The sequence below is a fragment of the Aulonocara sp. 'chitande type north' Nkhata Bay genome, linkage group LG2 (assembly GCF_057382095.1).
Source record: "Aulonocara sp. 'chitande type north' Nkhata Bay isolate Kocher_YH1m ecotype deep benthic linkage group LG2, A_spYH_male_GT1.1, whole genome shotgun sequence".
Classification (NCBI taxonomy): domain Eukaryota; kingdom Metazoa; phylum Chordata; class Actinopteri; order Cichliformes; family Cichlidae; genus Aulonocara; species Aulonocara sp. 'chitande type north' Nkhata Bay.
Genome location: NC_141345.1, coordinates 18931717 through 18945559, shown reverse-complemented (window position 1 = coordinate 18945559; position 13843 = coordinate 18931717). Strand labels below are relative to the sequence as shown.

At 40.8% G+C, this 13843-nt stretch overlaps 1 protein-coding gene across 2 annotated transcripts in view; it reads left to right on the top strand.

The window, feature by feature from the left end:
* Nucleotides 1-13843, top strand: part of tenm1 (teneurin transmembrane protein 1) — a 204444-nt gene that overhangs the window by 126106 nt on the left and 64495 nt on the right. For both annotated transcript variants that reach the window (XM_086307559.1, XM_086307566.1), the window contains exons 15-18: nucleotides 6958-7192; nucleotides 8466-8585; nucleotides 8675-8936; nucleotides 11243-11528. In XM_086307559.1, the coding sequence (XP_086163685.1) occupies nucleotides 6958-7192; nucleotides 8466-8585; nucleotides 8675-8936; nucleotides 11243-11528 (903 nt within the window). The remainder of the gene's footprint in view (nucleotides 1-6957; nucleotides 7193-8465; nucleotides 8586-8674; nucleotides 8937-11242; nucleotides 11529-13843) is intronic.

Sequence of the window (13843 nt, the reverse complement as noted above, 5' to 3'; positions counted from 1 at the left end):
TAAAAAATGTTTTGTAGACTGTAAAATAAGGGCTGAATAGAGGAAAGGAGTCCTAGCAGGACTGTGCCTTGGCAGCGGTGTGGTTATGCTTCAGTATTGTATCGATGGATTATGTCTTTTTGTTCGGTCTATTTTTGTGTGTGCGTGTGTTCATTTGTGGTTTTTAAGGAATAAAGGACTGTTGTAGTGATGAATAGCATTAACTGTTTATTCAGTCACACATTTCTTCATTTAATGGTGCACTTTCACCATTTTTTTACATAAATGTCAGCATACTGCTTAAGGGAATACTATCCACCCTGGGAAAAATACAGTGTCTTCTGTGGTACTGAGGGAGTTTTGTCAGATCTGTAAGAAATGATGACATCAGGAGTTATCTCAGCTAGCTACAAAGTTAGATAAAACAAAGTATTAGAATTTGAAGACATAAGATTAACTTATCGAGCTAGTCTTGGAGCTTTTCCCGGGTTAAGTTTGGGTAGACACTGAGTGCATTGGCAGGCCATCACGGGGCTATATGTTAAGGTTGAAACAATTAAGTATCTGCTGTTATAAGGAGATCTGACATCCTGGATTCTTGTTGTCTGACACTCTGACAGCCTCGTGTCTGGTTTTCTGGCATGATGCTGGAAGGAGCCAGCCAGCAAACACTCCAGGAAGTCACTGCCCTGCCAAGAAATAGTTTGACCCACAACCTGCCCTGCCATCCCCATAAAACTGCAAACTGTTGTTATGGTTTTTGTTTGGATGAGGAAAGAAAATATGATTTTTAATTTGTAATCTTTAAAGCTGCTTATTGGTTTTAATACCTTTGAACAAAGCCAGCTCGACTGTTTTCCTGATGCATCCACTTTTAGGCTAATCAGTTGCTGGCAGTAAACATATTCTGAACAGAGTGGTATCTAGATTTTCTCATCTGACTCTCAGCGAGAAATTACATTTTCTAAAATTTCAAACTGTTCCTGTAAAACCAGGGTTTTAAACATAATGTCACGGCGAGTGAGGTGAGCCGTGTGGAGGAAATGGAGGATCCAAATCCAGGCAGTCGTGAAGGTGTAAAGGTGGTTTATTGAACATGAAAGTAAATACAAATGGCAAATGGAGCTAGAACTAAACTATACTGGGATCAACTAAACTACAGAGCACAAACCTTAACGAGAACGACCAGAAGAGACTAACGGCGGACAGCAGGGAGAACACACGGGTGAGACATGGTAGAACGCAGATGAAGCAGGGTGGAATACACAGACGGACCAACAACTACAATAACGGAGGACATGACTTAAATACACCCAGAGAAACACAGGGGAATTACACACAGGTGGTGGACACAGCTGGGAATGATCAACAAGACGAGACAGAGGTAAAACTGAACACACTCACATGAGACCCAGACCTTCACAATAAAACAGGAAATGAGAACACCACACCAAGACGCAGACCTGACACTGAGAGACAGACAGAATGACACATGGAACCTGAACTAAACTAAACGTGAGATACAACAGAGAACAAATCCTTAAACATGAAACTCAAATAATAAACATCATAATCATCATCATAAACACCACAAGAGAACAAGAAAACAATCCCTGATGCAAACTAAAACCAAAACATAATAAACTCAAAATACTGGGTCCAACGGACCCAGAACCGTGACACATAAGGCCTGTGGCCCGGAATCAACCCTGCAAAGACTCCAATCCTACACACTTTGGGAAACGTGAAGGACATTTGGTACCTACTGCGTTCTCATAAGTTTTACAACTACACCAAAATTATTAAATAACAGATGAGCAATCACATGTCAGAAAAGCTTCAGGTTTTTTCTCTATCTGCACATATTTCTGTCAGGTTCACAGTAAAGAAAAAGAAAAATAGGACATTTTCTATTAATTAATTAAAAAAACTGTTTTATACTGTAATTACAGGACAGTCTGGGCAGTGAGCTACCAGAACTTCTCTGCAATTTTACACATTTAATTTTTAAAATTTAAGCCCAAAGAATTGTACTGACAGATTTCTTTAATTTACTACTGCAGAATTACTTAATGCTAACATAGAAAAACTGAGATGCATTATTAATTTGCACTTCATTTTCTTATATTGAGATCTTAGGGATTAAATGTGCAGTTAAACTTCTTTGCACCCACAGAAAAGGGAGTTTCACTGGTCCGTCCCACTTAAGATCAAAGTGGGCTGAATGTATCTCACAATGTAAAATTAGTTTGATTCCTTGATGTAAAAGACACTGTTCCCAGCACTTCACTTCTTTCACCTTGTGTCAGGTTACAGCTTTAGTCCAGAATGGATTCAATTCATTTTTCAGCTGTAAATCTTTTTCTTTGAGATTCTTGTAAATTTATAAAAACAAAAATATGACATGTACATAAGTACTCACAGCCTTTGCTCCCTACTTCGGTGAAGCACCTTCAGCAGCACCTTATACCCTCTTTTCAAGTCTGATGCCGCAAGCTTGGCATACCTATTTTTGGGCAGTTTCACTCATTCTTCTTTGTAAAACCTCTCAAGCTCCGTCAGTCTGGATGGAGAGCGACACTCGAGGAGGTTCACAGAGCGGTCCCAAAGCTGGTTCTTTGTTATCTTGGCTGTGTACTCCAGAGCACTCTGGAGCAGATTATCATCAGGGATGTCTCTGTATGTTGCTGCATTCATCTTACACTCGACCCTGACTAGACTAACAGTTCCTGCTGCCCCACAGCATAATGCTGCCACCACCGTGCTTCCTATAGGGATGGCATTGCCCATATGAGAAGCGGTGCCTGGGTTCCTCCAGACATGATGTCTTGCATTCAGGTCAAAGAGTTCAATTTTTGTTTTATTAGAGCAGAAAATTTTATTTCTCATTGTCTGGGAGTCCTTCAGGTGACTTCTGGTAAACTCCAGGTGGGCTGTCATGAGCCTTTTACTGAGTGGCTTTCCACTGGCCACTCTATCATGCAGGTCTGATTGTTAAAGTGCTGCAGAAAAGGTTGGCTTCCCGTCTCCATAGATCAACACTGACGTTCTGTCAGAGCGACCATTGGATCACTTTCTCAGTCACTCATGTTTGCCAGGCGGCTCTTCAAGAAGTCCCGGTGGTTCCCATTTACAGCTGAGGATTTATGAAGTCCACTGTGCTCATTGGGACTTTCAATGCTGCAGGAGTTTTTCTGTACCTTCCCCAGATCTGTGCCTCAATACTGTTCTATCTCAGAGGTCTGTAGACAGTTTCTTGGACTTCATGGCTTGGTTTGAGTTTAGCACAGGTGGACTGAGTGATCGGTCAAGTGGTCAAAATGTAACGCTAAGTTATTTAAGGACTAGTTTATGTCAATGGATGAATTTACTGACTGACGCGCAGAAGAAATAGTTCTTTATGGAGCCTAGATGGTGTGAATGATGAGACCAAAAACTGCAATGTCTTGTACCAAAAATATAATGAATAAATAGGGGAAAGGGGAAATGGAACAAAATAATTAATACAACACACAACGTAAATGTCCACAATTAAATAATAAATCAATGCTGTGATGTTTTCTGTACAAGAGTCCTTTTGCTAAGAGTCCTTTTCTTTTTAAAGGTCACTTTTAAGGTATTCCTCCTTGGGGTCCAGCTTCATACAATGGGAAATATGTCCGTAATCCAAAGACGGCTAAGTGGGGGAAAAGAGGGGAAAACAAAGAATGGTCCTACCGGCTCGCCACTTCAATATGAAGAAGTTCAATTCAAAGGGGGTTAAAAAAACCTGACCTGTAGGTCAGAAAAATGTCCATTAGCACATCAAGTTCAATTCAGTTTACCGGTAAACAAATATATTCTTCTGCAAGTCTAGGTAACAATGCGAATCATAAATCATCATCAATCAATGTACAACAGTTAAATCATTAATCATCTTGGCTACGTAGCTTAATCTATACATTCCAGTAGCGTTCGCTACAAACAATACAAAAACAACAATAAAGAAAAACAACTGTCTAACAGACAGCATAGCCGAATTCAAGGCAACACATAACAATAATCATTCAATCGCACTTTGTTTCAAATTAAGCCCATAAAAATGCTTAAGTAAATAAAAGTGTTCAAAAACAGCGGTTTTTGAACCGAAGTTCTGCTCGCGGTGGGAACGCTGCCGCACAAAGTCATTTTTTAATCGCGAAAACGATCGGCTGGTTACTGACAACCAAAGGTTGAAAGATATTAAGGACACTTACCGCTGAGTTTAAAGTTTAAAGATGAATTGAGGAGAGAAAACGCTTTGTTTTCCAATACCGCTCTAAATGCCATAAACTCACAGCCACAGCAGGAGTCGAACCCGGAAGTATCCCTCCACAGCCGGTGTTGTGCCAAAAAGTGATTGTCTGCCAAAAACTGATTTCCAATGTTTCTGTGTATTTTTTATGTGTAATATCTTTACGTATGTTCGTAAATAGACTTCGGTGAACAGGGTTTACAAAGGGGTTATATAGAGAATTAAAACAATATCTGTTTTTCAAGTATCTTTACAACTCTCTGCTATTGTACTTACATTATAACCAATCCGGTCCTTTATCCCCACTTAAAATATTTTTACAGAACTATTGTAATATTTGCTGCCATTTCTGCTGTCCTCTTGGCCAACTTACTCTTACAAAAGACATTTTTAATGTTAATGAGATTTTTTTTAACTGGATAAATAAAGGTTATATAAAAGTCACTGCCAAAACTGATTGCGGCTTCTACCTTGTTACACGAATGTTGTTTGTGGCTCAAGATGACTTTATGTCATCCATGAGGGATGCATTTGACATATGTTTCACATATTATAGCCCAACAAGTTACTTATAGCAGTTTAAATACGAGCAATCAGTTTTTGGCAAATACCGGAAATCAGTTTTTGGCAGACAATCACTTTTTGGCACAACACCTGTTTTCAGAGTTGCCGCGACGTGAAAGGAGCCAATCAGAAGAGGGACCTCAAATCAGCTGACGTGGGTCATGTGACAGGCAGTAGTTGATATGGGTTACAAAAACATCTGACAGATGATTGGTGGAAACAAGATGCACCTGAGCTCAATTTTCAATTTAACGGAAAAGACTGAATATTTATGCACATGTTAAATTTTAATTTGTTTTTATTTCGAATGAATTTTAAGCTGAAATTTAGCTGTTGCTAAGTTGGCTCTTTTTTCTTTGGGGCAGGTAACCATATCATAATGGCAACGAGTTGTGATGAGGTATCAGCTAGCAGCTAATTAGCACTAAGTAACACACCAAAATATCAAAATTTCCCTGAGCAAACTTCTTGGTCTGTTTGTACAATTATTAGCACATTTTTGTAGAAGGCTGTAAACATGCTTTTTTCTGCTTTGAAGTCGGACATTTTAACAAGGGAGACTATTTGCTTTTGGAGCCAGCCTCAATTTGAGGGACTGCAGATTTTGGCACGTTCGTGTCGCCTTCATTTTCCAGCTCCTTGGGGTGCAGTTTGAGCTCATCCCACATGAGACTAAAAGACAGGATTTGATTTAATATATTTTTTTCTTTGTGAAAGAGTAGGTTAAGTAGAGGTTGATGTAGCGAGCAGATGGAAGCCAGACAAAAAAAAGATGCAGTGAATACACTCTATGGCAGTATATGCAAAATGGGATCACTGTAAACATACTGCATTAAAATACCATATGAATATTAATCTTCAAATGTCTAAATGTCTGTACTGAAGGTGTGAAAGTGTTCACTTTACTTGTGCTTATGCCAAAGAAGTGCTTGCTGACAACGCCTTATGCAGTCGGTTCCTACTTCTCTTACCTTGCAGTACTTCCACCTCTCTGCGCAGCTTTTCAAATGCCATAATTTCCAGCCGCACAATTCAGCCATCGCTCTTAATTGGCAGATATATGGTAGGCTCTCATAGCCTTCTCTCGACGCAATCTTTTTGTCTCTGAAGATAGACAGAGATGGAATGATGCTATCACAAGTAATCAGAGAATAAAGAAGAACGTTGAAGAGAGAGTTTCAATTATTCTGCCTGGATGGGAGCGAAGAAAAAAATGTATTGTGCTTTCTGTTGAAGAAAAAAATAGAAAAAGAGCATTTATTCTGCACATCTGAGCAGTAAAATCACATGCACATACATATTTATATGTATTACACGTGTTCCAAATTTCCATTTTTACTGCTCGTCTTTGTGCGCAGCGTTTAAGAGCCGCGCCTCCCTAATAAGCTACAAACTTGTCTGTTCCTTGAATGATATTTCAAATTCAATTAATAATGTGCTTTCAAGTTCAGATAGTGAATCTTATGGAATTCAGCCATTGTACTGAGTTATCTTTGCAGGGGGAGGTTATAATAGAATATTGTTGGCCTTTAGCTCCCTGCTCTGTGGTCAGATGCATTTAAATGTCAGCACTGTTTCCTGCCTTTTCAGAAACAGGCTTGAAATAGGAAACACAAATGCCAGCCTGGGTCCTATTACCTGCCGCCCTGCTTTGTATCCGTGGCTCATTGTTTATGCCAGCCTTTTATGGATCACATTCAAATAATGCTGGCGATTCAAGTCTGATTTATAGCAATAGATGCTATAATTGTACTCTGATGGCCCCTAATAAATTTCATTTGATTGATTCTTGTGATAACGATGATGCATGCATAGTTCGTTATTGCAGATCGCATTACTCCGAAAGAGTTTCTCACTGGCCAGCACTGCAAGAATCATTTATTTGATATTATGTCTGAGGTTTTATTGGGTCTGCTTCTAGTCTTTTACTGAAGGTGCATAGAGTACCTTGGCCTTGGTCCTCTTAACCTTATAGCCACTTACAAATATTAAAGCCTGTGTTAATTATGCATTCTAAGGTGAAGTAGTAAATTTAATTCCCCTCTAAACCACCTCTTCTGTGGTGCTTGTTTGAAAATGCGTGCCTTTTTGCTACTGTTGGTCTTCTCTTTTGTACAATTTTAACCTCCTGTGCGTTTCAGATGGCCTGTTGGACTGCGTAGATCCCGATTGCTGCGAGCAGCTGAGCTGTGGCTCTGACCCCCTGTGCCAGGGTTCGGCCGACCCGTTGGCCCTGCTGCAGCAGGGCTCGCTTCCCCTCACCACACCCCATTCTCCCACCAGCACGCACACTCACAGCTTCTACCACCGCATCCGCTTCCTTCTTGGCAAGGCGGCCACACACACTCTCCCTGGAGACGTGCCCTTTGATACCAGGTATGCGCTTATTTACTCTTTGTGCCGTATTCTTATATGTAGTCTAGTATTTGTGTTTGCGCATCCATGCTCTCGAGTTGTTCGACTGCACGGTGCGCTGAAAGACCTCAGGAGTAGACGATGGACAAATACATCCATTTTAATGACTTGCAACGTCCACTGGATGTCATTTGTTTAATGAGGATTTGTGTTTGCATGTGAATGGGGCATGTCGTGTGTTCAAACGCCTGCACGTACATCTGTTACCCTGAAGATCGGCAGTCACACGACAGCACATTGTTCCTTCTTCCAGGATCCGTGTCAGAATCCAGCTACAGAGTGTTTGTTTGGTACATATTAATGCTTTATGTGTCATTCAGTTACACCAGTCGTAAAGGTGTCACCATAAATTTTTCAGCACCCTCTGACTGCTGTCTAAGAGCGCAAATCCATCTCAGCGACATTATGATGACCTAGAAAATTTGGTTTGGAAAACAAAAGGGGATACCACTCTGAAAAATGGCAAAGTGCTTCTTTTTTTCCCCGACCCGTTGGTTCACTTGTAGAATAAACAAATAAATTAATTATGTGGCATTTTTTTCTGAGGGGAAATCGATTGCAGCTTTCAGGACAGGAGTAACAAACGGGACTACGCAGTCACCCGGAGAACACCTCACCATCCTTCATTTATCCTTTTTTCCGGAGTAACAGATTGACTCCATCGTGAATGTGTGCGTACGTGTGTGCGTGTGCAACGCATGTGTCGGCCTAAATCTGTCTTTATTGCACCGGGGCAGCTGTTAGTCCAGGTTCAAGCAGTGTAATCTATTCTTTACCTGCAAAATCAAGATGAATATTTTCAAATGGGAGAGATGCTTCTCGTCATTTAGGGCCTTTTTAAAGAACAACCTGGCCTGCTTTGTTTTTTTCTTGGTTTTTTTTGCTGCAGGTAGCGCTGTCACTGTAATATAAAAATGATGTGGAAGTTTTGGTCTCTTTATGACAAGGTGTTGAAAGGTTTTACTGTGGGTGAAGCTATATTTGTGATCCTTGTATCCTGGCAGTCTCTGGCAGACTTTTTTCTGTGCTGAAGAATGGAATTGTACTGAGAAGAATAAACTCAGCTGCTTTTTTATTCGCACAAGGTCATCTGGCAAGTGCATCACAATGTGCCTCTCTCTTCAAACAGTGATTATGTTCTCCATCACTGTAAACCTGTCATCTCTCCCTCTCTTTGTTTATCTCCATCTCTTTTTTCCCTCTCCCTCTCTCTCTCTCGTCTTTGTTTTGGCAGTCGGGTAGCTGTGATCCGAGGTAGCGTTGTGCTGCAGGATGGCTCTCCTCTCGTTGGAGTCAACATCTCTTTTCCGCAGCACCCCGAGTATGGTTACACCACAAGTAGGCAGGATGGAAGGTACAAATTTAGGCACAAGAGACACACAAAAAACTACATTTCTAATTCCTTTTCTCCTCCAAACTTAGTTGCTCCTCATTTCTCTCCAGCTTTGACCTGGTGACCTTGGGCGCCATGTCTATGACCTTGATGTTCCAGCGTCCACCCTTCCTCCCTCAAACACGAACCATCTGGTCCCCAAATAACAACTTCCTGGTTCTAGATCAGGTGACAATGTCCAGGGAGGAACCTCAAGCTCCTAAATGTGACATCAGGAGCGTTCTGAGTCCCTATCCTCTCGTCCTGCCCTACCCACTTTCCAGATACACCGCATCGTGTGCAGAGAAGGGGCCAGCCATACCTGAGCTACAGGTAAAATCCCTGTTGACAGACGTAATCACTGTTCTCAAACACAAGCCCACGACTATGGTAGCTATGTGATGGTGCTGATTTCCTGATATCTTTTCTCACCTAATTAACTGAACATAATTGCCTGGATTTAGTCATAAAGAAATAAAAATAGCAAGAGTAACGAAGCATTTAATGTGTGCGTGTGAGTGTCAGCGAGAATGAAGCTTACATAAACTTTGTAACAGCTCAGCAACAAACCAACCTGGCCTCACACGATTGAGACAAACAGGATTGTGCAAATTTAGCTCGATTCATATTTGCATCATGCAAACACCAAATGAACAAAATGCAAATGTGTGCTACATCCATACACTTCCCCACCACAAAAGCAAATTAAGTACCTGAAAATCAGATGTGAAGGTCATTCAGGTGGTTACATATTTACTTCACAATGTAGCGCCAAAGATTGGTTTTTTTTGTTGTTCACAGAGAGCAGGACCTCACCCTGTGACTTTTTTTTCTCTCTCACTACATTTGTTTTTTGTGGTTTTTTGGTAGATTAAAAGCACAAAGCACATTATTCCTTTTCGCTCTCGCTTGAAAATAGGCCACAGATACACTATCTGCACTTTGTATCAACAGAACATCAAAACGAATGAAGGGACATTTTTTATCTTAGCTTAGCTCACACAAGCATCGGGTAAATAAATGGAAAGAACAGCACTGACAGTTCGTACATGTAACATGTTCATTGACTATAGTGAACACAGGCAGCTGGTTAAATGAAAAACTTTATGAATAGAGTAATACAGTATATACTGGATATACAGTGCTGTGCAAAAGTCTTGGGTCACCCCTCATTTATCTATATCTTACTAGGAAAACCGGAAATGCATCCAGCAACTTACTGAAACATGTGCAAGCATACTTGTCGGTGTATGTTTGTATTATCTTTGACGTTTGCTTCCAAGAAGCCAGGCTATCAAGAAGTCATTCGTACAGAAAGGGTAAAGAATGCTGAAATACACAAGAACTGGACTAAAGATTGGCCTACAGGCTCTACCATGGTAGCTGTGGGGCTGCATTTTAGCCAGTGGTGTTGGAGATATTTAAAAATTGATGGGATTATCAACAGAAAACAACCTTCAGATTTTTATTCGCCGTGGAATACCCTATAGAAGATGTCTGAGCTTCATTTTTCAGCACGAGAACAATCCCGAACACACTAGCAGTGCAGTAAAAGCATATCTAGGTAGAAAACACCTACATAATGGAACACTATCCATCATGGATTGGCCTCCCCAGAGCCCAGATAACAATATTATTGACACAGTGTGGGATCACCTTGACAGAGAACAGCTCAAAAGTCAGCCAGCATCCAAAGATGAATGTTTTTTGTTTGTTTATTAAGTCACTGACCTATAAAACACCGAGGCACAGACAGCACAACCAATTTTAAATGGTAGCTTTTAGTCCTTTGTTACTGTCATGTGAAAACTGATGGAATTATGAACGCGGAAAAGTGCCATCAGATTTTTATCCACCATCTGGCAAGCATCAGCTGGTACGGATCAACATGACAGTGATGCCAAACACACTTCCAGTGCAGTAAAACCATATTCGGATGGAAAAACACAACATCAGTCATGGATTGGCCTCCCCTGGGCCCAGATCTCAGTATTATTGACACAGTGTAGGATCGTCTTGACAGAGAACAGAACAAAAGGCAGCAACATCCAGAGAAGAGCTTTAAATGTCCTTCAAGAAGCCTGGAGAAGAAATGACAAGAAAGCATTGGTTTTTGCCTTATATACTATATTCAGTTCAGTTCAGTTCATTTTTATTTCAAACATTTCAAACATGTGCCTTCACAATCATTACAAAATATCATTCCATTATTTGTTTGAAAAGGAGTAGGCTGAAGTATTTACTTATTTGTCCCTACCCCCTCAAGTAATATATTTAATGCATATAATTGCATGTTTCAATAAATCACTGCACTTACTTCCCATTTTCCATCCATGACTCAAGACTTTAATACTTTTTCTATTTTCTACAGATATCATTGTGGTGCAGACTTCATTTCATGTATTAAAAAAGATAAGAAAACATTGACGCGTACTCTGTGTACTTACTGCACCCTACTGTGCAGCTATTTTCTTCTGTACCTGCCAATAACACTTATTACTCTAGCTCATTATACAAATACAAAGTCATGATAAAACACCTTTCTTTCCTATATTACTCTGTCACTCTCTTTCATTTCTCATTTATGCTCTCACCATCACCTGTATTTCTCACTCTGCTCCTCTGCTTATTCTCCCCAGGCAGTGCAGGAAGACGTTTCAATCCCAGGAGCCTTTGTGAAGCTGAGCTACTTGAGCACTCGTGCTGCTGGCTACCTCTCTCTCCTGCGAATCCTCCTCACTCCTCCCTCCCCATCATCCCCTGTCTCCCCGCTGGGCGGTCTGTCCAAGGTTCATGTCCGCGCCTCTGTCCAAGGGAGGTTATACCAGCGGTGGTATCCTGCCGGGCCTGGTCTGGTCCACAGGCTGGTCTGGAACAAGACAGATGTTTATGGTCAGGAGGTCTGGGGTCTCACTTATGCAACTGGTAGGTAAAATATGAAATTATTCATTAATGTCTTTTTTCACATTTGGCAACAAACATTTAACTTTCATGCCAAATACCACAAAAGAAAGAAGGTAAGATAACTTGTGGATCAAGAAAAGGACTACAAACTATTGATTTGTTCTTAGCCATGGGAGAGTCTGTTAAAAGCACAGATAAAAATCCAACTCATCCCAGATAAATTAAAACCAGCAGCAGTCCTGAGTGCCATGCGAAAGGCGTCTACCTGGGGAAACATAATAACAAAATGAATGATAATATTATGATAGGCCTCCTGCATAGTAAACATAATGATGCCATCAGTCCATAATAATTTTCGCATTCAAAAATAATCATAATAATCTGTGTGTGTGTGTGTGTGTGTGTGTGTGTGTGTGTGTGTGTGTGTGTGTGTGTGTGTGTGTGTGTGTGTGTGTGAAAGAGCAAGAGCAGGAGATTAAAAAAGGCCTATTTTTCAGCCCATTAAAGTTTTAAGTGTTGAGTTTGATCTCCTATGATTGGGTTTGGTGAACATATTGAAATGAATGTTTCAGCACTTTACTTATTTGCGCTCTTTCATAGCTTCATGATACGATCACACCATCTCATGTTCATAAGGCAGGGCCAGACTATTTTTGTTTAGTGTATTTTTGTTTCCACTAAACATTAAATGAACTAATAAATAGCGGGGTTAATGCAGAAGCCTTGAGAGCTTGAATAAAAGGACCTCTGGATTGGAGAAACCAGCCTCCATAAATGCATGGCACAATGGCACAACACTGAGCTGTAAATGTGCACCTAAAAGACAAATGACGCTCTGTCAAGGATGATGATGCTCACATTTTGGACAGGGAAGACAGATGGTTTGAGAGAGGACTGAAGGAGGTCATCTATGTGAACAACAGTCATTGAACAGAGGGGATGCTCTACAACACCAAAAGACCCTGCAATAACGGGAAAAAAACCCCAAACAATCAGATGACCCCCTATGAGGGAGCACTTGGCGTCAGTGAGAAGGAAAATCTGAGTTTTAACAACTTTAAATCTCAGCAGAACCAAGATCAGGGACGGGCAGGCATCTGCCGCAAGGGGTTGGGGATGAGGGGAGGGAAACAGGACAATAGACAAACTGTGGAAGACAGCAGAGATTAATAATAACCAGTGATTGGATGCAGTGTGTGTATTAACTCATAAAGAATGAAAAAAGATGAGTGAAGAAGAAACACACATGATCAGTAGTAGGTCAACGACTCCCAGGACCCTCTCCAAAGGGAACAACCCCCACTAGGGGGTAAATGGATGGGACTCTCCACCTTTGATTTTAGAAGTGAAGATGCCTGTTGAATCAGAGTCTTCACAAACTTGAAGAAGTCCAGTGGGCTTCTTCTTTTTTTCAAGCTCTGAAGACGATCACGACCTTGATGAATGCGAGCCTACACAGATGGTTAATCCAGTTTGTGGTTTGGGAGTTGCTTTTTATTACTTTTTATTAATAAAAGTATTGGCAGTTTAACTTTTCCCATCCACTTTATATTTCTAGCCACACTTTAACACTGCGCTTTATTCTGTCTACCTTGGAGCTTTATCTGAAACACACAGTCACACACCGATGGGTGCTTTTGGGATATTTTTGGTTTTAGCATTTTGTCGAAGGACACTTTAGCATGCAGACCTTCCACTTACCTTCCAAGCCCTAGCCGCAAAGTAATTACAAATAAAACTGTTTTTCACCAAGAAAAGAAAATGTAGCGCAACACAACTTCTCCAAAAAAAACCCCACAGTTTGTTGCTTGGTTTTACAGCTTTGTTTAAGCTAAACCACATTAATTAGTGAGCTTTGGAGGCATATTTTTAGGCGAGCTTTGTGAACATTGGACGGAGCCAGGGTAGCTCTTTCCCCTTGTGTTCCCCTCGCTCCAGTTAATTCACAGATATGAGAGGGCTATCAATCTTTTTTCGTCCAACTCTGGACAAGGAAACAAACAAGCCTGCCCACAGAGATATTTAACTATTTCTACAAGCAAAGCTCCCGTTAGCTTAGTATAAATCAAATCTGAGGGACTCAGAGAAATGTTTTTTTTCCTCTTTCAGACAGGATGCAGGCCAGATGAATAAAACCCTTTGAAAGACAGAAAAACAGATTTTCTTTTATCATCGTCCCTGTTAACTCTTAGGTCTGCGAGGGAGCGTTTCAGCACTGCGGTTTGCACAAAAGCCTGATTGGAAGTCATTGTGTAAATGATTGACCATTCAGTGGGTAATCACCCAACTGTTAATAGACAATGTCCTGCTACGAAATTACAGATGGGAGATTTCAG